Below are 21132 nucleotides of genomic sequence, written 5' to 3' on the forward strand. Positions count from 1 at the left end.
AGGGCATCGGAGGCTTTGTCTCCTTTCTCTAATCTCCTTTTTTTTTTTTTTTTTTGTTCTTGTAAGAGCAAGTGGGACTAAAAGGAGGTCATCACGAAGGATGGATTATTTAGGAGCATTGGGGCACAGGACAAAACGGCCGGTTCATGGGTTTAATTCTTAGTGTGTATTAGTCTGTATCTTCTCGTCTCTAGGGTATACTTTACCACGAAATGGAACCGTAATTTGTGCATTCGTGTGCCAGTGGGGCTACCACGCCTCTTCCTGTCATGGTTTCATGCTGCAACCCCCGGGTCTCGGCAACCTCGAAATGTACACAGTACGGAGTACGTACGTACGGATACTCTGCAGGTAGTCAGACTCGAAGAACACCGGCTCTCATAGATACGCTGTACTCCGTCCTCCGTCGAACAATTGGAAACCCATTGCTTCATATTGGACCGATCATATGCATGCCATCGACTCCGTACCTGTCTGGTCCCTTCGTTGCAGAAAAGGCGGAGCTTGATGACGCCTCCCACGGGGTGGCTTACCCGTGAGGGAAAAGTTGCGTTCTAGACTCTTCCTTGCACGTTGCAACTATTATAGCGGGATGCCCAAACGGATGGAAATTCTGTAATTAGCGTCTTCCCCCATAGTCTAGAATTGGCCTCCGATTCGGGCTTCCAGAGTGTATACACAGTGCGGAGTACTGTGGTGTCACTCTACCCAAGGCTGGACAGCGCTGGCCCGCCAACTGGTAACCAGAAGGTATAGTACGATGATGCAGTGTAGTTCAACCACTCGTGCGAACGGTGATGAACAGCTCATCGTCAGCTGCATATAATCGATGAGAGCTCCTGGTCCAATTCGCTGAGAGTTCGATACAAGTTCCAAGCCCTTACTAGATCACCTGGTGGGTCATGTCGATCAGTGAAGACTGGGTGAAGGTACTGTTTCTCATGATTAACCCATCACTTGGAACATGATATCACTCCGCATCATTTGACGCAGCAGTTGATGGCGGATATTAGTGGTTTCCCAGTTCTTTCGAGTCGGCTGGTTCTGCTCCGATGTGTCGCTCCCTGACTCGTCAGGTCCGCTTTGCTTTGCTGACATGCATGAGACCAGAAGATATGGAAGACTAGCGGCCAGTAGCAACTATTTATCATTTCGAGGATTAAGTCAATCTCTTTGACGGAGATGACTCAACTCTCGAATTCTGAGGGACTCTATTGACCAACAAGGAATCCAATAACCTCCCTATGTACCGGGGTGGACGGTAGTATATAACTTGCCATTTACCACACTCCATCGACGTGTTTGTCATAGCATCCCCGTCATAACCAAATGCCTCCATCCCACCCCCCCCCCCACCACCATCGCATCCATCTACAACGAACGGAGCACCACCTACGATGCCGCCATCTTCCACCACCGCCTCGCAGAGGAGTACATCCGCGCCGCAGCCCCCCAGCCTGGCGCTCAGGTCCTCGATCTCGCCTGCGGCACGGGCCTAGTCACCTTCCTCGCAGAAGCGCAGGTCGGACCGACAGGGACCGTCGTCGGCGTCGATATCAGCGAGGGGATGCTGGAGGTTGCGCGGGGAAAGGCACAGCGGACCGGCTCGCGGGTTACCTTCTACCAGCATGATATCTCCAACTTGAGTGATTTGGATCTGAATCCAAATCCGGGAGGCCAAGACGACGGCGCAGGCCAGTTCGATCTGATCACTTGTGCGGCTGCCCTGGTGCTGCTCCCTGATCCGCTTGGAGCGATACGGAGCTGGGCGGAGCTGTTGAGGAACGGCGGCAAGTTGGTTACGGATGTGGCGGCTCGGGATGTACATGTCCCTGCGCGGATTTTTGAGTGGATTGGGCCGCAGCTTGGGCTGTCATTGCAGTGGGATCAGAGCTGGGTGAAGGGTGAGGAGTCGTTGGCTGGGTTGTTGACGGAGGCCGGATTGGAGGTCGAGAAGGTGTATGTGAGCCCTGTCTTCCAGGTAAAGGAGTACAGGGTTGAGCAGGCGGGGGAGCTGTTCGAGCAGGCGGTTTCGGGCCCTATGTTTCGGAATTTTGGGGTGGGGAGTGTCAGGGACAAGGCGAAGAGGTTGTTTGTCGAGAGGTTTGTGGAAGAAGCTGGGGAGGAGGGTGTGTTGGTGGACGAGGCCAAGATGTATATTGGTGTTGCTGTCAAGCGGTGACTGATGCCTGTGCTCTTTGAGAGTGTGACAACTACCGGTCCACATCCAACATCTGCTCACATACCCACCGTGCTGTCTGCGTATGGAGACTGCAGTATCTCTCATCCTCTTTTCCCCTGCCATCGGCTTCACACTTGGACGTAGACTTCCCGAGCGCCTCGAATATAACCAGCTGATCTCGCATATACTCGTCCACACAAGGCTGACGTCCCTCGGATGTACTCCGCAGTCTTGGGTCATACAACTCACGCACAAAATCATTCACGCACCTCTCTACCAGTTTGAGAGCTATACCCCTATCGTCTGTTGGTCGGCCCTTTCTGCCACCTGACTTTCTATGAGAATCCTCCCCGTGAGCGCCGAAAAGCGTATCTCGACCAAGCCTGAACCCATTCGATGTATGCGCCACAATGAGAATGTAGATATGTGAGTGGTGGTGCGTTCTTTCTGAGGTGTGCAGTCTGATAGGTACAATCTCATCGTTTTCGTATGTTCTGGCGAATGGAGAATCTGCCCTTGCTCGTTTGACTATCGAAGAAGGTAACTGTCGTAGTCGAGTGCGCAACACGCGCATGGTCTCATACTCGATGACTTGGCGGAGAGTTATAGACTGAGATGTACCGTCCGATATCTGCGAATTGCCCTTCTTTCGAGCTTCGTGCTGACCAGATCCACCGAACAAAAGCGTATCCGGTGCCAGAACCGTGACATCAACCTGCGTGATCTCGCCCCGCGGGTATCTGTCCAGATCGACTCGTGGAAACCCATACGGAGACTCCTCGTTTCTGTCCATCGAGTGAAGGACGAACGTCACCTTCCCCAGGCTAAACGGGCCAGTGGCCCATCCTCTCTTCTCCAGATGGACCGCGAGGGGCGGCAGCCCGACCCTGGCGAGATTCGGCACCAGGACCTGCGAGATGTAATCATACGACGGCGAAAAGGATACATTTGTCCCTCCTGTGATGCTCACACGGACGGGCTGTGGTTTTGGTTCGGCGACTGCTAAACAGCTGGCTGTATGGAGAATATACGGATACAAAGCCTGGAAGACCAGTGATATAGCCCCAGCCGTTCGAAGGCGGATGTCAATCTCTTGCTGTTGCCGAACGCAGGTCTCTGCGTCTGGGAGGGGGTGATATGTCAATGAAGACGAGCCCACTTCGGCGCCGGAGACGGCGCTCCCGCTGACGTCTGCCAGATACTTGATGGCTGCCAGGTGGGATGCCTTGAGACCCTTCTTGCCAGTGCGGTGGCCGCGGATGTGCTCGATGGTGATGGGTTGGCCCGTGATGGTGGACAGGGCCACCGCGATGCGCACGAGTTGACCTCCTCCTTCGAGGGTGCGGCCGTCAAGGTGAATCCTTTCTCGTCTGGTTGGAGATGACGACATCTCGACTGTTTGAGAGGACCTTGTGGGGTGCGTTTATCATGGTGGTGTTATGGAATGTGGGTCTAAAAAATTATATATATTTCATCAGACCAGAACACGATGTCTATCTGATACCTTGGGCCTGATCTAACCTCTTACGGGGCGGTCGCGACTGTAAATATTCTGACTCACAGCAGACTTAGGCTCCATTGCATGACTCAATTGGTGACGCATTCACCAACACCTGGAGGATTCATCCGTGGACCAAGTCAACCTGGTCGGAGCTACAAAAGCGTCTAGTCAATGAAATCGAGCACTATGTAGCCATAAACAAACCAGGCGGCTGGGCCATGTGTCCTGGTTTTACCACGAGCCAGGAAGGTCGCTTGCCCCGGGAATGAGAAGGCTTCTGGCATCTCTGATAGACGTCCTGCTTGTATTATGTACAATGAAAGTACGCGCTTCGCTTGATCAAAGCCTCGCAGAGCCTCGTCAGTCTCGTCAGCTTCCTTCTTATTCGCGAAATCCACACATTCAATAGTTGCATTCAAGCAAGCGATTTCGCCATGTTCCTCTCTAAACTCCCAAATGAAGTCGTCCTTCTAATCGCCGCCCATCTGGTCTGCTACAGGGATCTCAGGGCCCTCGTGCTGTCCTCTCGTAAACTTCATCATCTCCTGAAAGCACGTCTGAGCAAACACAGCTACCAAGCCTGCCATGGAGATGCACTATGCTGCGCCGCAGCCCAGGGTGATGAGGGTCTCGCCAGGGAATGTCTAAAGAGGATGACAATCGCCGCCGAGTCTTTCCAAGGTCCCCGTGTGAGCAATCCGTACAAACACCCTCTATGCACCACCAACTGGAGAGTCGAGGATTCGGTACTTATTCAGCGTGCGCTGCTGGTAGCCGTGCAAGCTGGTTCAAAACGCGTAGTCAATCTTCTTCTCGACCACGGCGCGCAGACCATGTTCCGGGGTCCGATGGGCTACATCAACAACATCCCACCGCTTTATCTCGCCGTGCAGAACAGTCACGAGGACCTTGTGGACTTTCTATGTGAGAGGGGAGATCCATGCTACAGAGAGAATACGTGTCCGCTCCTTTGGGCAATCGAGCATAATCAGCGCCGGATCATTCGCACCCTCCTGCGCCACGAATCGTGCGATCATTGCTGGTATGTGCTGCCTATGGCCATGAATCGCGGAGATACGGACGTGTTGCACTTCCTGCTGTAAAATGGTCTCCATGGAACAAATTACGCGCGTGATGCGCTGTTTGCTGCAATTTTCAAAGGGGACCTAGAAATGGTTAGATTTTTCATCGCCCACGGCGCGGATCCGAACCGGCTGGGCGACTGCTACGACAAGAGGTGGGAGACAAGTCACGTCCAGCTTCGTCAGAAGATTGATAGTCGGTCCCTTCTGGAGCTTGGCGGTATAGAGGATGACTTTTCGACGTGGTGCAACGGCGTGTGTGTTGACGAGGAGCCGATGTTCTGTACCACCACTTACGTTGCGATTTATTACGACCAGATGCCGATACTGAGGTTTCTGCTCGAGTACGGGGTACATCCTGAGCCGGAGGACATTCAACTGGCGCGGAAGAAGGGGAATGAAGAGGCCGTCGGTTTGCTTTCTCGATCTTCTAATGAAGATGTACCACGGAAGAAATCTTGTTTTCAAGAGTGACCCAATGAGTACAAGAGACTCAAGACAGCTCATATCGCAAGAGATTTCCTGTGCTATACAACGCAGGAGCATATCACCTGGGGGCAACCAGTAATTGTTTTGGGTTGAGACCGACGAGCTAGCATCATTTCAGGTTTAATCCCTCTTTCCCTGGTTATGGGTAAAGGCAGAGAAATTGCAAAAAAAAAAAAAAAAAAAAAAAAGATCTCTGTTGCCCTGCCAATTTGTCTGTAGATGTTGTAGCAACAAGGAAGCTGCGCTTGGGATCTGTTGCCATCATGTTGCCGTTATCACACTCCCAAGCTCCTTCTATTCAGGGCGGCTGCCATTGCTCAACACCGGACACCCAACAATAAAATGTCTCCTGTTTTAGAACTTCTCTCATTCATACTCATCCCTTACCTCACATCAGTACTCAACTATATCCCCCTTGAATAAATCATACCAAGCATGCCGTCTATATCCCTGACCGCGAAAGATCGCTTGCGAAGAAGCCAGTCCGCTCGCTCCATGCGCAGATCGCGTCAGTCCTCCCTGCCTTCGGAGCTGTTCGACCCGTCCATTGCCAGACAGCATGCGGCTGTTGCTGCCACTCGTGCCATGCTGCGCTCCTCGGACAGATCGTCTGCAGACTCAAAGCACTCGTATGACTGTCTAGGTGGCCCGGAAAACATGGCAGTCCCATCAAAAAGACTAACTCGGCCGCCCCGTCACACGCAAGCCCCAACCAAGGATCCTTCAGTCGAAGACGCTTCGCCTTCTCGCCGATCCATAGCAAGCTATATAGAGAACTGCGACGATGACCTTACTTTCTCGGCGGCCTTGCCACCCATAAGTGAATTTCGAGGCCTGAATGGTCGTGACTCCTCGCTGCCTTCCTCCTATCGCCGGCTTCGTAAAGCACGTTCGATGTTCTCGACTAGACAGCGTGCCTCGTATATTTCTCATGAATACTCATCTGATGTATATGCTCGGAGATTCAATGACACAGAGCAATTTGAAACACCCCGCCGTTACAGGACGTTGAGACGCTCCATGTCTTTTCTAAGAAGTGGTCAATCTCCTAGATTCATCCGCCACGCGCAGAGTCAAGAAGCAGCTATCCAGCTCGCGCGCAGTCAGTTCCAGGAGAACATGGTCGGACAATGCAGTGGTCAAAGGCAATCGTCTATCACTATGCTCAAGCCAAGACGTGAGCATAAGCCCTTCAGAAAGACATTTCGCACTAACAGTGGCTCGGGTATGGACACGGATGCGTCAACATCTGCAGGGCAGTCAAAAAGAGTTTCTTCTCGTGGAAAAGCGCGCGCTCTTTCTTCATCTATCAAGAGAGGGCTGAAGCGAGTTTTGGGTCTGTCAAAGACATCAGCGGCTCCGGGACAAGCGGAAGCTTCACCCCTCTCACTTCAGCAACACAATTACGGCCCATCGTCGACCATCTATGCCGGCGATTCTAGCGCTGAGGAACTTGGCCATTCCCATGAGACCATCGGCCAGAGTAGACCGCCCACGGTGCGGAGTGTTCAAAGCAATGAAAGTCTTTCGACTTCCCGCTCTCGTGTAACAAGTTGGACTGACTCGACCGTCGCAAGTACGATCGCAACCCGCAGAGCACCCGAGCGTGACTGTCTGTCCATCATTAACGAACAAGGAGACTTCAACGGACGTGCCGGTTCCGAGCTCCCACCAAGACCAAGTGCAATACGACCAGACGGCTCCATCGACAGTAAACACTTGTACGATGCGTTGTTGAGACGGATAGGCAGAGGAGATATGCCAAGTCCCAGTGAGGAGGTTGTAGTGGGCCAAGTCAAAGAGCATCGACTCATACCAGCGCGCACGTCTTCTCTTCGCCCCAGGCGCAGCAGGCAGACCATCCGCCAGATACCAAGTGATGCATCGATTGCAACTTCCAGGACATTTGCCACAGCCTACGCAGGTAGTTCATCTCCTCAGAAGCAGACGCAGCGCCATTCCCGGTCGTCCATGCCTTCGCAAAGGAAATCAAGTGCGCCGAAGAAAGCGAGCACACCACTGGATTTTAGTGCAGTCGATAATGCAAAGGAACCTGCCGCTGCATGTGCTGAAGACGCCGAGGACGATTCTCGAAGCGTGATCGTCGCCAGTCAAGCCGACCCAGAGACTCTCTCCAATTCTCCCAGCATCTATTCTCGGACCACCAGCGGGAGCTCTCCTGAAAGGAAAGATCAGGCGATCGATTTGTATTCGCCAGAAGTGGAGGATGAGCCAGGGATGGTGACTATCTATGAGAGCCAAAGGACCGCTTACTCCTCCCCAAAACGTATCGCTCGCTCTTCGTCCAATGAAAACCGAGTACGGCCCAGCGCTGAATGGAAACAATGGATGTCTTCACAGATGGCAAGATTCGAGACAATCGTGCCCCCTAGAGACCACTATAGAGAGGATGCACAGATCCACGAGGAGGCCGGGGACTTTCTATCCTCAGCTCCTCGCCACGGCGAATCCCCGTACCCTCAGACTACCTATCTCTCTCAGAGTATTTCCGAGAGTGAAAAGGGAACAGACGGCAAAGTTGTACCAAACAATAATTTTTCCCGGCCATTCAGTCGGTCGTCGAGCGTCCGAACGATTGTGCCGTCCAGAACCGAGCAGGCAAAAGAGCAGGCTTCTCCATCCGCGGATTCAGTCTTTTCTTCTAGTGTACACAACTATCCTCAGGGATACGCTTTGACTACCAACGGAGTACGCTCGCGCGAGAATGAGCCCGCGTGGTCGCCAATGCAAGCGAGGTCAAGCAATCGACTTCAGGCACTTGATTCTCCCACCCCTAAGAGGCGTGGAGCGGACTCTCAACAAACAGAATTGGCAGACGAGCGGTATCGCAGGTACTCGGCACGGCGTCTTACAGTTTCCTCGGACTCGAGGATTCAGCAGTGCCGCTCAATTAGAAAAACGACCAACGAGAATGCGAGGGCTGGTGAGCGGCCGGATAGATTGAGTAAGTTTGGAGATCCACACGACATGCCTTCGCCTGTGTCAAGTAAGCACATGGTGGAGATGTTTCTGAGCAGTCGACGGAGACCAGTTGAAAGTAAAATATCGGAAGACGGCGCGCAAGAGGAAGCCTTTGTATAATTTTATTGAATCTGCAGCTTCAAGGATTTCATGCCGGAGCCGAAACATTGGTAGACAAGCATCGTCACTTTGACATGCAAACTCCGATAGTAGCGCTTTGAGCAAATCATCTGCCTCGTTGGCACTTTATGCAGTATACTTCCTGTATTTACACATAGGAGTCAAATTGAGTGACGACCGCCAATAGTCTCGAGTACTTCTTATTGACCTGGGCTTTTTAAAGGTACCGATCGACATGGACCCACAGGGTATTGCTTATTGAACATAGTTGGCTGGAAAACTCCCCTTGACCCCACGCAGCTCCCCCTCCCACCAGTCATCGGTGCTATCCGTCTTCTGCAAGACTCGGATTCGATCACCTTCGCGGAAGGCCAGGTCACCGGCACTCTGACCCGCAAAGTCATAGAGGGCAGTGACATACAGGGCTCCATTCGAGGAACCCGCGCGAGGCGGGGGAGGCGGCGGCGGCTTCTTCTTCGCGGCTGCAGCGGCAGCAAAACCGGGAGAGGTAACCGTCGAGCCACTAGATGGTTTTCGGAGGTTGAGGCTGAAATAGTCCGATCGCGAGGAGTTAGGGGAAGGCCCGCTCAGCGGTGTCTGGGCATAGTCTGAGCCTGGGACGGGGAGATGAGAATCGCTGTGTGGGGTCGCTGAGGGGGAGAGATGCGCATTAGGAACGGCTAGATTAGGCGACAGGGAGGACGGGGTCAGATTATTCAGGCGGGGTTTCGTCTCATAGACGGGGAGGGGCTTAGTTTCGTAATTTGGCCTTGGGGCGGATGGGACTCTGCCGTTACTGGTGCGTTCAAGCCCACGCTCACGCTCACGATCGTGGTCGCGGCATATCGAGGGCGCAGCTGGCTGCAGTGGTGGCACTGGATGTGATGCGCCTGCACCTGCACCCTGTCCGTTTGAGCGACGACGGAAGTTGAGGCCGTTTGTGAGGCGGCTGGAGAGGGCGTTGGCGTTGCCGTGATCGTCTGGGGCATGGGACATGCGGACGACTTTGCCGTTGGCGAGGCAGCCAAAGGACTCGATTTCCTGCTGGATTGGCTGCAGGTCTCCTTCCCATTGGGCGATGATGTCTTCCATGGGTGGAGCGGGGGATGGGAAGTGCTCCTCCTCGCAATAGTTGTGCACAACGGTGTAGTAGTGTGCCAGCATGGTGTTTTGGATCTCAATCTGGGTGCCTAGCAGCTGGGGTAGCAGGGAGAATGCGGCGTTGATTAAGGGCGGGAGGCACTTCCGGAGGTGCTCATCTGCGGCGTGGTATTCCTGCTGGTGTTAGATAGAGATGGACGCCGCAATCACTGGTGTCTTACCTCCGTGGCCTTAGCAAGGTCGGCTTCCGCTTTGGCCAGGGCGGCGTTATCCCGGTCTGAGCGTTTCGTCTTCTTGGTATAGCTGTCGACACGACTTTGATAGCGTTCGTAGTCGAGCTGATTATCGTTAACTTCAATGTTTTGAGTGCTGAATGGGGCTAAGCGACCTTGCGATCTTCCCGCTTCTTGATGGTCTTCTTCAATGGAGCCAGGTACTCCTTCGCCTGCGAGGCGGGCCTGATCATCCGCTGATCCACAGCATTAAGCTCCTCCGCCAGCTCCTTGCGCAACTCCTCGTATTCCTCTCGCAGTCTGCGCGTCCTGGCTAGTGTGACTTCCGGTGTTGGAGCGGCTTTTGCGGTGGTCGGATCGGAGGACCCGATGATGGGAGCATAGATACCGTCGAACTCGCAGAGCATTCGCTCTTGATGCAGCAGGATGGATGACCACGCATCGCGCCAGGCACGTGTCGACTCGACGATCTATTGACGGTGAGTGTGCGAACGTAATGCGCGTGAGTGAATAGGATAATCGGCTAGAAATAAGAGGAAAACCTACTCTGCCCAATAGCTTGTCGGTTTCATCAAAGTCCTTGAGAAGAATTGCTACCTGACTTTCATCTGCGGATCGTTTCATGAACCTGCCGAATTGCCTCTGTACACTCTGCATCTTGGAGGTTGGTTGAGCTTGATGATGCTACGTGGTGATAGGGGTAGGAATTAGGCGACAATGGGGAGGACGCTAAAGATATAAAGAAACAGCGAGCTTAGATTAGATTGACAACTGCGAAGAAATCCATGGATAAAGAGATGATCCTTCAGTTCCAAAGGAATCAACAATCGCGGGGGAAAGGAGCCTAAGCAGACTAATTGGTAGAAAGAAACATAGCAAGAATAGGTAAGGAAGGGAGAAAGGGAAACAAGGGAAAGAAGCCACAGCCTGGATGACGCAGCCAATTCGCGTTCTGCATCAGATCACAACAATAGGACCTGGTTAAGTAGCATGGCTGTTTCAGCCTGGCATCAAATAATATCGATGTCTAGACCCCGCCACAGAACCCTTCCTGGTCCACTATTTTTGGAGCTTCGATCTGTGTTTTGGGCGTGGTATCCGTGGAAATTGGCAGGTGTGTACGGAGTAGATCAAGGCTATCAAGCCATTGATTGGCAAAAAGGGCGGCATTTTTTTGACCATCCGTCCAGGATTTGATTGCTTCTTGAGATAGCGGGTCAAGTGAAAACAATGAGATACAGATATAAGGTACCTTAGTTCCACATTTGTACTGTGACAATCAGGAACAGGGAACGTTGCCCTTGTCACGTTCTGTACACGAACCACCCACCAGCCGAGACCGTCAACTGGCCAACCCCACAGTTCGGCCTCAGGCTCCCACGCCTACTCTCTCTTTTTGGGCTCCGCGTTTGTCGTCGCGTCCCCCACTTGATTCAACATCCAGGCTCGTCAACGCGGTTATCTCATGTCCTGGATCCAATGGTGCACCATCAGAGGGACGCCAATTTCTGGCCATGTCGATCCCCTTATCATCAGCAGCAACCCCGCGTGGCACTCGCAGTCTGAACGTTCCCGCAACGCAGAACACCGCGCCCGTCATCAAATTTCGATGCCTCTTCACTCATGATGTCCGACGCAAAGCGAAGCGCTGGCACGATGGGTTCCTCCGCTATCATACATTCAATAAGCGGGTCATGGTCTACGATACCACCGGCTATTTTATCGGAGATTTGCATTGGCGACAGGACGACGGGATTCAGGACGGAGACGAGCTGGAGCTGGACAAAGGCGTGCTGATCCAAGTTTGTGAGCCGGTGGAGCAGACACAGACAGACCTGTCGACGCTGTACAACAATAAGAAGAAGGCGCAGGATTCACCGACCCAAGCAGCGGAACCGTCAGCTCCCACACTTCGTGCCTCTGCTCCGGTCCGGTCCTCGATATCCTCCCAACAGCCGCGGTCCCTCAATGATCTCCTAGGCATTCGAAAAACACATGCTGGCTTGTCTGTTTCGCCCTACGAGGAACGTCAACGACAGAAACAGAAGGAAGACAATCGGCTAGCGTCTGAGAGAGCGGCAAAGCGTCAAAAGACCACCCCGGCTCATGTACCGACTGAGCAACAACCAAGACGCTCGGTCGCCAATCCCCCGGTGCTCATCGATTTGTCTGATTCACCAGATGAGAACGCGCCAGAAAGACGACAGAAGCCGAACAAACTCCCAGAAAACGTCTCTCTGCAGAAGAAGAACCCAGGGTCAAATGGGCCTGCTTTACCAGTACCAGTCGTTGACAATGTTGAGCGCGAGGTCGAGAAGCATCGAAACTCGTCAAACAACGCCCCATCTTCAGCATCAAGACCACCCTCCGCGCACTCAACTTCGGAGGTGCCAACTAGAACACTCCGCTTACCCACAAGCCAGCCTCGTAAGAAGCTCATGTATCAGGCATTGCTCCCTAATCAGGCGCCTGGAAAAGCAGCATGTACGGTGTCCTCATCCGCTCGGGACAGGAAAATCTTGCCAACTCAGTCGAGATCGCAGTCAGTATGTGCTCTGAGACGTCACCAGGGCCTTGGCTAACTTGTCTAGTGAGAGTAATCCTTTTCCGACTCCGGATCCTACCTCGACTAATATCGAGTTCATACCGACTGAGTCCACCATGTTCGTTCTAGAAGAGGTGGCTGACGATTCAGTGCCCGGTCCACCCCAAATTCTCCATAGAGACCGGCCAGGGTCCCCTACAGCGCGAAGTGCAGTGGATGCTATGACGTCTGTAGCAAGGGCGCAAACCTTCCAACCAACAACGACCAACAATCCTGGTCAACTGAGGTTGCCTGGATCATCCTCAGCCGACAAAAGTGCCGGGACGCAAAACAATCATCTTCCGAAATCCACGTCCAAAGGACTCCGTAAAGCCCTCTCTGATCCGACTGCGTTGACGACGAGCACCAGTGTGCAATCACGGTCCCAACTGTCCAGTAGATCGGTCGACACCTACCCGATCGAGGAGAACCTGCCGGAACAGGGGCCTTGGACGTCCGAGGCTCTCGATCTCTTCGATTTCTGGCCGCCGGGACGGCCGAAACCCAGCTGAATGTATCTCGTTTGCCTTCTCATTCCTTGTTGCAGCCTGTCTATTCAAAATGTTATGACCATGATACCCTAGATGCATGTACTTACATGGATAAATCCCAATTTCTTTTTCGTTACGTCCGGTTCACTCATTTACGTACTCTTCTTCACCAACACACCCGAAATATACGGTATCGGAGACCTTCCAAACCACCTGTCCAATTCCACAACCTCCCACCCCCCATCCCTGTCCGCCGCTGCCCGCAACGCCATCTCCGTATCCCGATCCAAGCAGCAATTCCCAACAAACCAACTCCACCCAAAGAACCCATAAACAGCCTGCATCACCCTCGCCACAATCGACCCCTTCGCCGTCCGCCACGGATTAACCACATGCTCCACAACAAGCAACTGCCCCCCTGGCCGCAACAGCGCATACAACTCCTGCGCCGTCCTCTCCAACTCCGGCACAGAGCACAAAACCCGCACACACACAATCGTATCGAAGACCCCGTCCGTGCTTGCCAGAACTCCCTCCACATCCCCGGCAGGAAGCAGCCCTTCCCGCTGCAACTCCGGCACCAGCTCCCGCGCCGCAGCACCACAGGACAGAACTTGGTACTTCTCCCCCAACCCCTCCTCTTCCGCGCGCGCGCGCAGCTCCGCATGCAGACCGCGGCACGGCTCCGCACCGTAAATCGTTTTGATGGCTTGTGCGCGCCCGCGGAGCAGCGGCATCTGCGTGCCTGTCCCCGGGCCGACATCTAGCACGACCCCCGACGCTCTGGCTAGAATTGGTGGGATGAGATCAGTTGAGTTCTGGATCTGAGGTGGCTGGAGCGGCGTTTGCTTTTGGTCTTGGTCTTGGTCTTGGTTTTGTTGTTGGGTGCTTGTTGGGCGGGCGGCTGGGCGCGTTCATTAGCTATTATCGGGTACTCCGCGGTATCACTTTCAATGGGAAAGGTGAAGAGGGCGTACAGCTAAAATCAACCCAGAAGCGGCCAAATGCTTCATCGCGGAGCTTGCTTGTTTCAAGAAGGGGGGCGAGCACTTCGCCCCGCTGGAAGACTGCCTCGAAGCAGACTTTGGTGTAATCTGTTGGGGATTAGTATATTATTTTTCAAATTTCGTTGAATGGATGTATAATTGGCTTATAGAGTAGGAAGGGAGTGATAGCAAGTCTAGTTGAAGCACTACAGCAGTTGCACGCATCTACCCAGAATTGCGAAGAGCTGTTCATAATTGTCTATAGACTAAAGGGCGATGTAGACTCACAGCTCATGGCCCAAGCTAGCAGCTGGCCTGGTTCGATCAGCGTCCGGATCCATTCTTTCGTGGTGGGCTCGTGTGCCGTCATAATGGCTTTATGTTGATGTGTATTCGTCTACTCCGTATCTATTTTCATTCAAAAGAGAAGACTGGAGTTGATAGAGTAAACGCAGATAATGGATAGATTGCGGAGAGAAACGTCGGATAAATGATATGCGCAATCGCCGACTGGCTGACACGAATCCCGTTTAGGAAACCAACTCGGTGTTTGAAAATAGCAATGGCCGATATGGGACACCTCGCAGATAGGATGGTACAACTACAGGATGAAACACTGTTGGAAACCCTTGATGTTCATTTTCATATCGGTGCCTAGAACATTTCCTGCGCCTTTCCTGAATGGCAAGCAAGAGATAGAATCACAATAATCAAGAACACTGACGGCCAACAGCAACGTGGTGATACAACCCTATTATAACAGTCATTCTCACCGTCATTACAGTCTCAGAAATGAGCCAAGATCACAGGCAATGGAAATGAAAAGGATACAGAGCGGTAGACTTGCGCAACACTTGCACAGAATTTGTATAACGGGAAGAGTCAAGCCAGAACGAACGATCGACCGAGGTGGGTGTCAGGCTGATGATAGAAACATAGGAAAAAGAGACCAAGAATTTCATGATGCAGTGTGTGCAGAAGAATGGCAGCGAAAGAACAGGCACCGAAAGAGTAGGGAGAATGTCCACAAGGTTAGGTTCCAAAAAGCCAGTGGCATGAGTATGACAGGTTGCATAGCTGAATGCAGATACATGAAGTTAGAGAAGAATGGATAGGAAGCTGGTCAAAAGACACAGATGCTGATTTGCACGCTTATCAAATTCGCAGTATATCAGAAAGGGGCCAGATGATAGTGCGAGGTTAGCACAAAATGAGACTCATGGACGTCAACAACAGCTCAGCTGTCTGGTTCAGTGATGCGAGTGCATTCGATTGACGCGTGGGCTATAACGACTTGTCCTGGAAAGTGAGCTGACATCGTGCTTGCCGTCGCAGCAAGCGCGGACGTTCTCCAGCCGATCGGAGTCTTGTTCCATCATACGCCGAAAGTCTTCTTCGCTATCCCGCTCGTGCAGGCTGTCCGCATGAAGACTCCCTTCGTGAACACTGGAAGTGGCATAGCCCGGCCGGCCTCTGCGACCAAAGGATCCCTTAATCGTCGTATTGAGGATCGTGCTGAGACGGGATGTCGACTCCTGGCGGCCGTCATCAGGGACCTGGAGCCCCGAGCCCTGTGACGGTGCGCTCAGCGCGGGTGATACACGGCCCGGGGTGACAGTCTGCCGTACAGACATGGCGGATGCAGCACGCTGCTTGGGTACATTGCGGACGGTCCGGCTCCGTGATGAGGAAAAGGACATGCGCATGGTTTGCTGGGACTGCGAACGGAATCCGGGATTGAACTCGTCGATATCTTCCAGCGTGTCATTTTCCAGCGTGACATTATTATCCTGGCCTTCTCCAGCCTCATCCGAGTTTCGAAGTAGAAGGTACGAGAGCGCATTGAACCAAGTCTCGTGCCTTTGGCTAGTTGTGGCCGTAAATCGGACCCGGCGGCCTGGACTGACGACTTCTAAGCTTCGGCAATGAAGACCTGGCGGATAAGGGTTGTCGTCAGCAACGACTCGCACAGCCTCGATCGGCACACTCTTCGTCCGCAATTGATTCTTCCCAGCAGTTTGCGGGTCCTGTTCACTCCAGTACAACGTCCGGGTGTACGGATGAACCCAGAAGTAACGACGGTGCCTTGTCTTGGAGGTCTCTCCAGTCACAGTCCTTCGGGTATACTTCCAGAGGAACTCGCCAATCATGGTCTGAGTGATGGCCTGTATCATGCGAGGGTCGGTTCCCGCTGCGTAACCGTTGGACATGTGATTGGAATAGGCTTGAATGTTGAACCGCTCTTCAAGCTCTGATGCAAATGAAGAAACGGATGATCTGCGGGACACTTGACTTTCCCGTCTGATCTGGGCCCGCGAAATGCTTGTCTTGGAGGAATAAACCTGAGTCCCTGACTCGTTTGGAGTCAGCGGGCGCTGGGTGGAATTTGATCGGTACGCGGAAGCTGGCGCCAAGGGGGGGCCCATCAAACCAGGAGACGAGGGCTGTTGCTCCAAGGACTTCTTTTCGGCTGCCATGATAGCTTCGCGGTGGTCCACGGGTAACGGTGGATGACTGAGGCTGTGCACACTGGACGACAAGCTCGTAGAGCTCCCTGGGCGACGTTGAGCAGATTGAAGAGATGTCGTCGAAGCATGTTGAGTGGGACGCGGACGCGCCTTTGGCGTTGCAAAGGGCGACGGTCCAGCTTCCTTGGCTTTGTCACTATCAGGAGGAGACAATGGGCGCGACGAGACACGTTCCATCAGAATCTGATCAATTTGCTTCGACGACAATATTGTCTGAGCACCGGAATCAGCCTGGTTGGACTGCCGTCTCCTGCCGCGTGTGACGGCGTTGCCGGAGATAGTACCCAAAGGTAGGGCGGCACCTGACTTTAGGTCTTCTGCGTCAGCAGCAGCATCGTCGCTTGGGATATCCTTAGCGATCGACATGGAGTCAGTAGGCCGCTTGTCTTGCACAGCATCCCTCAAGTGCGCCGGGTGCATATTCTCATCGGCAATCTGCAGACCGGAAACGACTGCTACGGGTGAAGTGGCTCCCACAGGAAGCGTCTCTACAGACCGTATTGACGAATATGAGAGCTCAGGTACTCGTGAAACTGGTCGTTCGCGGAGTTGTGGTGCAACCGGCTCAGAAGATGCTGAGCTGATACGGGATATATCTAGTTTCGCACTCTCGGATTGCACTACCTTATCTTCAACAATCACAACGTGTTCTGGTCCGGAAAGTGATTTGGGTGGAAGAGCTGCGATAGGTTCGGTCTGCTCAGCGAGTATCGAAGATATCTCTAGCTCCGGAGTCTCCGTGCTTGTTGAGTGGTCTGCCACAGAGATAATTGGTACAGGTTCGGGCTCAGGGAGTGCTGCAGCAACGGGCAGGGTATGTTCCGAGAAGATAGTTGAGACTTCTAGATGTGGAGTCTCCGTGTTCGTAGCTTGGTCCGCAAAAGACAGAACAGGCAACGGTTCTGGCTCGGGTAGAGTAACGGCAATGGGAACTGTATGTTCCGAGAAGACAGCTGAAATGACCATCTGGGGAGAGTATACCTGCTCAGGTTCTGGAAGTTGTGCCATGAGAGGCTCTGTAGACTGAGAGGATATGGAGGACAAAGACAGCTCCCGTGGCAGCGAAGAAGGAAGTGCAACCGGTTCGGTTACCCCGCCGATGAAGTATGATGTAGTCAACTGCGGTAATACAGGGGCCACTGGTGAGGTCTCCTGGTATGAAATCGGCGAGAAGTCTGGCTTAGCGACTGGAGGTGTAGGAACACGGGTTGTCTCTCCCTCTGCGCCTGATGCATCATCCCAGGCCATCTTCGGTGGGGTTGGCACGCTAGATACTTGATCACCATTTGACTCGGCGCCTGACCTGAGAGGTGTCCATTGCGTTGCGGAATTAACCAGCTTCGGTGGCTCCTTGATGGCCATGCCAGCTTCAGCAACTGGTACGGTTGCCTTTGTTGGCGTGACTGGTGCAACAGGCAGAGCCTCTTCAACCCCGGCATTTACAGGATTAGCAGACTCCGTAGGTTGCCAGGGATCGGTCATCACGCCTGAATCGACCATCGCGGGCTTGGCCGGCACGTCCAGAATGGCCTCCGAGGGTCGTCGCGAATCAGCCGTAGGACGCATACGGGGAGTAGACGTCTGGGAGTTAGCACCAAATGTTCCGTCCTCATCCTCGCCGCCTTCGAGTTCTGCAAGTTCCTCGAAAAGACTGTGTCCTTCTGTGGGAGCCGAATCTTGGGCGAAGCTAGTCGCAGGCGACTCTCGTGCACTCGAAGGCCGGCTGCTGTAAGCCATAGGGGCCTCTCCAGACGGACGGATTTTTCTGAGGACACTCCTCTTCTTCCTAAGCCTGTATCTGGGAGCGTGTGCTTGACTGGGAGAGGCGAGAACTTCATCGACACCTTCATCTTCATCTGCGGAAGTGGATGCGGTGCTGTGATATGAAGAACGGTCACGAGCCTTGGCCATGATCAAGGATGAAGAAACACGTAGGCGAGGGGTCCTCTGAACAGTCTCCTCAGTCTCAGTCAGCTCATCAGTATCAGAACTGCCATCAGCCATGCTCTCTATGCCCGTCTGGAAGGCTTCGCTTTCTGTTGCAGTTTCCCGCTCGTTGGCAGTCTCAAATGCATCATCGGCCTCGGTGGCAGTCTGGTAAGCGTCGCTGGGGTAGGCAGAGGACTCTTCACCGGAACGGTCGCGAGTCAGGGAGGTTGAAGCGTGACGTGTCGGGGTGGCATCTACAACGTTGTCCTCCCACTCTGCGTCCTGAATCTCGATCTCAGTCTTCCCCTTGCGGCCAGCTCCGAGCAGATCCGGTCGCGCAGGTTTTCTGGAGGCATCTGGCCTGGTCTTTTGGCGTTTGGTGGACGGACCTGCCGGGGCAACAGCTTCACGGCGACGTTGTTCGATCTCGTCCCGCGCCTCTTGCAGCATACGCTTCAATTCGATCTTTTCGGTCTTCTCGCGATGGATTGTACTCTTGAGATTTTGGATCATACGATGAGCGTGGCCGAGAGAACTGCGCAATGTTTCAGTCTCTAAGTGATTGTGACGCGGTGTGAACTTGTTCGGAGACGGTGGTGGTGAGTTCTCTGGTGTACCCTGGTCGTCATCCGAAGAATGATGGTCTCGTGGCACTTCGAGAGTGGCTTGCGCTTCCTGCTGACGAAGCCGCATCGTAACCACTTTGGCAAGCTCTTCGTTCTGGGAGTTTAACTCCTCAAGCTTCTTGTGAAGGGCAAGCTTCTCGGCATCTTGTGCATTGAGGTTCCTGCGCAGGAGGTGAATCTCAGCATCGTTGGCTTTCTGAGCAGCGGCCTGTTCCTCGATCAACCGAGCATTGGCCTGTTTCACTTCCTCCAGCTCCCGTTCAATAGCATTCTTCTCTGACGTGACGGTACCGAGGGCGCTATTTAGTCTGTTTTCGCGATCGGCAGCCTCCTTCATCGCGGTCATAAGCTCGTGAGTTCGAGTCTCGAGGTTCCAATTCTCATCCTTGTAACGCTCCTCGCTCTCATCCAGCGCCCTAATTCGCTGTGCGTACCCTTCTGCCTCCAGCTCCAGTCGTGATTTCTCAAGGTTGGCATTCTTCAACGCCTCCTCGCGCTCAGCGAGCATGGCCTGCAATTGACGAACCTGGGCCAAGAGAGAAGTGGAAATCTCGGTCGCGAATTCAATGTCATGGACCCGGCTGGACGGTTGGTTCCGTTGTTTCCGTGACGGAACGCTCACTTTGCTGGGAGAGTTGGTCGCTTGACTGGCGAATAGGACGGGACTGAGCGGTGACTGTAGTTCAGAAGATCAGTATCCTGACGGCGGTACAGGAAGCGTTGCGGTTTTACCTTTTGATCGAGCGAGGGCGTACCCAGATGGCCATCATCGCCACCTGCCAGGCGTTTCGGAGCCAGTAAGGCTCTAGCGGTCTCACGACCAATCTCATTGTACTCCCTTTCCAGTTCCACAAGCTTCTGGCGCAGATCCGGTCCGATCTGGTTCTCATCCTGCTGCTGTTCTACCTCTTTCAACTTCTCCTCGAGCTCTCTCTGCTGTTCAATGAGCGCGGTGCCGAGCTTCGAAGCCTCCTCGAGTCTGCGCTCTGTCTCCGCCAGGTGAGCTTCAAGAGCTCGTTTCGCCTGTGCTGGAGAAGGTGCATTAAGACTGAACAGCTGCGTGTCGAAAGAGGAGTACCTATGCGCATCACGAGGAACACGCTCCTCCGTTTTTGATACGAACGGGTCATCCATCGAAGCCATTCTGGAAGTAAGATCCTGGCGATCCGCGTCCGTGATTTTGTTGCCTGCTGGGGTCCTGTGCACCACGGGGTGGTTCCTATCGAACTTGACCGAATGAGGGAAACAGCCGTCCTAGAAAAAGCCGGAAACTCGTTGCCTCGTTCCTCGTTATCCCCGACTCGATTTCAAAACATCATTTGATCCGCCCTTCAAGCTTTCACAATTCGATATGCTCGTTTTTTAGGTCGTGCGGCCTACAAGAACCGGCAGCGACGAGATATCCGATGTCTGAATGGCCAGGTTGGATGCGACGTGGGGAAGCGATAAGCGCAGCGTCGGTCGGCAAGGTAGCAGCGGCCGAGAATTGACTTGGTGAAGGAAGATGGCGCACCAAATATCGCAGAATACTGGGAGAGAGCGATCGCAAGCGAATGCGACCCTTCAGATTGAGCGATGTTTGTTTTTTAGAACAGGTCGTAAAACCTGCACTGGCGATGCTGATGACAACAAACGCGTTGTGGACGTACTGGGGAGTGTGCGTGGATGTAGCCAAAGTGTTGGACCAACCACAACAGACTAATGCAGTTTGAACACTCGGGAACGAACAGCAGTGATGAACTGGCAAAACAGGGAATAGGACCCAGATAGTGGATTACAAGATAGGGTGAAGGGATTTAGAATCGATTACGTCGTACAATTGGGCATTAAATCAGATAGAAAAGAAGAATAGAAGGAAGAGATGTAAAGAAAGACAATAGATAAATTGGTTATGGTGGAAGAAGGGGAAAGAAGAGCGAAAAGATCCAAAGAAAGGAAGGCGAAAGGAGGGGAAGAGAGTGTATGGGGAAAAAGGAAAGAAAAGAAAAGACAAAGGAAGTCTAGAGTGATAGATGATAATAATGGCAGTTAGACAGACAGCAACGAGACGAGAGCGACTCGTTGGGTGGGGAGACAAAGGAAGGAAGAAGAGAAGAGAGGGAGAGAGAGAGAAGACAGACAGTGGGAGGAGAGCGAGGAATGGAGGTTAGGTGGAGTGAGGCACATCTGTTTGTTACTTCAATGATCTAAGATGATAGAAATGGGCCGTGCGGGCAATAGTTATTTTCTTTCATTTCCATCTACTTGCAAGCATCTTAATTGTGATCGAATGACAGGATATGACAATGCCGGAGAGAA

The 21132-nt window shown here is 53.1% G+C and overlaps 8 protein-coding genes across 8 annotated transcripts; 4 read left to right on the forward strand and 4 right to left on the reverse strand.

Moving 5' to 3' along the window:
* Window positions 1–1244: 1244 nt before the first annotated feature.
* AFUA_5G07630 (class I SAM-dependent methyltransferase) lies at window positions 1245–2182 on the forward strand (the record flags this gene model as incomplete). Its single annotated transcript, XM_748779.1, has 2 exons — window positions 1245–1261; window positions 1312–2182. The coding sequence occupies 2 exons, from the start codon at window positions 1245–1247 to the stop codon at window positions 2180–2182; spliced, it is 888 nt and encodes a 295-aa protein (XP_753872.1).
* A 31-nt stretch (window positions 2183–2213) lies between these two features.
* On the reverse strand, window positions 2214–3572 carry AFUA_5G07640 (putative RNA 3'-terminal phosphate cyclase; the record flags this gene model as incomplete). Its single annotated transcript, XM_748778.1, has 1 exon — window positions 2214–3572. The coding sequence occupies one exon, from the start codon at window positions 3570–3572 to the stop codon at window positions 2214–2216; it is 1359 nt and encodes a 452-aa protein (XP_753871.1).
* A 545-nt stretch (window positions 3573–4117) lies between these two features.
* AFUA_5G07650 (F-box domain and ankyrin repeat protein) lies at window positions 4118–4786 on the forward strand (the record flags this gene model as incomplete). Its single annotated transcript, XM_748777.1, has 1 exon — window positions 4118–4786. One exon carries the CDS (start codon window positions 4118–4120, stop codon window positions 4784–4786), a length of 669 nt encoding a protein of 222 aa, XP_753870.1.
* A 903-nt stretch (window positions 4787–5689) lies between these two features.
* Window positions 5690–8356, forward strand: AFUA_5G07660 (uncharacterized protein; the record flags this gene model as incomplete). Its single annotated transcript, XM_748776.1, has 1 exon — window positions 5690–8356. One exon carries the CDS (start codon window positions 5690–5692, stop codon window positions 8354–8356), a length of 2667 nt encoding a protein of 888 aa, XP_753869.1.
* A 255-nt stretch (window positions 8357–8611) lies between these two features.
* AFUA_5G07670 (BAR and SH3 domain-containing protein) lies at window positions 8612–10347 on the reverse strand (the record flags this gene model as incomplete). The annotated part of the gene is made up of 4 exons (XM_748775.1): window positions 8612–9631; window positions 9679–9795; window positions 9846–10160; window positions 10237–10347. 4 exons carry the CDS (start codon window positions 10345–10347, stop codon window positions 8612–8614), a joined length of 1563 nt encoding a protein of 520 aa, XP_753868.1.
* Window positions 10348–10734: 387 nt separating this feature from the next.
* AFUA_5G07680 (DNA helicase ZGRF1-like domain-containing protein) lies at window positions 10735–12786 on the forward strand (the record flags this gene model as incomplete). Its single annotated transcript, XM_748774.2, has 2 exons — window positions 10735–12232; window positions 12282–12786. Exons 1-2 carry the CDS (start codon window positions 11205–11207, stop codon window positions 12784–12786), a joined length of 1533 nt encoding a protein of 510 aa, XP_753867.1. The 5' UTR covers window positions 10735–11204.
* Window positions 12787–12917: 131 nt separating this feature from the next.
* AFUA_5G07690 (class I SAM-dependent methyltransferase) lies at window positions 12918–13778 on the reverse strand (the record flags this gene model as incomplete). Its single annotated transcript, XM_748773.1, has 2 exons — window positions 12918–13613; window positions 13743–13778. The coding sequence occupies 2 exons, from the start codon at window positions 13776–13778 to the stop codon at window positions 12918–12920; spliced, it is 732 nt and encodes a 243-aa protein (XP_753866.1).
* A 594-nt stretch (window positions 13779–14372) lies between these two features.
* Window positions 14373–21049, reverse strand: AFUA_5G07710 (putative nuclear migration protein (ApsA)). Its single transcript, XM_748772.2, has 2 exons — window positions 19567–21049; window positions 14373–19510 (listed from the first exon to the last, which is right to left on the reverse strand). The coding sequence occupies exons 1-2, from the start codon at window positions 19975–19977 to the stop codon at window positions 15002–15004; spliced, it is 4920 nt and encodes a 1639-aa protein (XP_753865.1). The 5' UTR covers window positions 19978–21049; the 3' UTR covers window positions 14373–15001.
* Window positions 21050–21132: the final 83 nt, after the last annotated feature.

The sequence above is a fragment of the Aspergillus fumigatus genome, chromosome 5 (genome assembly GCF_000002655.1).
Source record: "Aspergillus fumigatus Af293 chromosome 5, whole genome shotgun sequence".
Taxonomy (NCBI): Eukaryota; Fungi; Ascomycota; class Eurotiomycetes; order Eurotiales; family Aspergillaceae; genus Aspergillus; species Aspergillus fumigatus.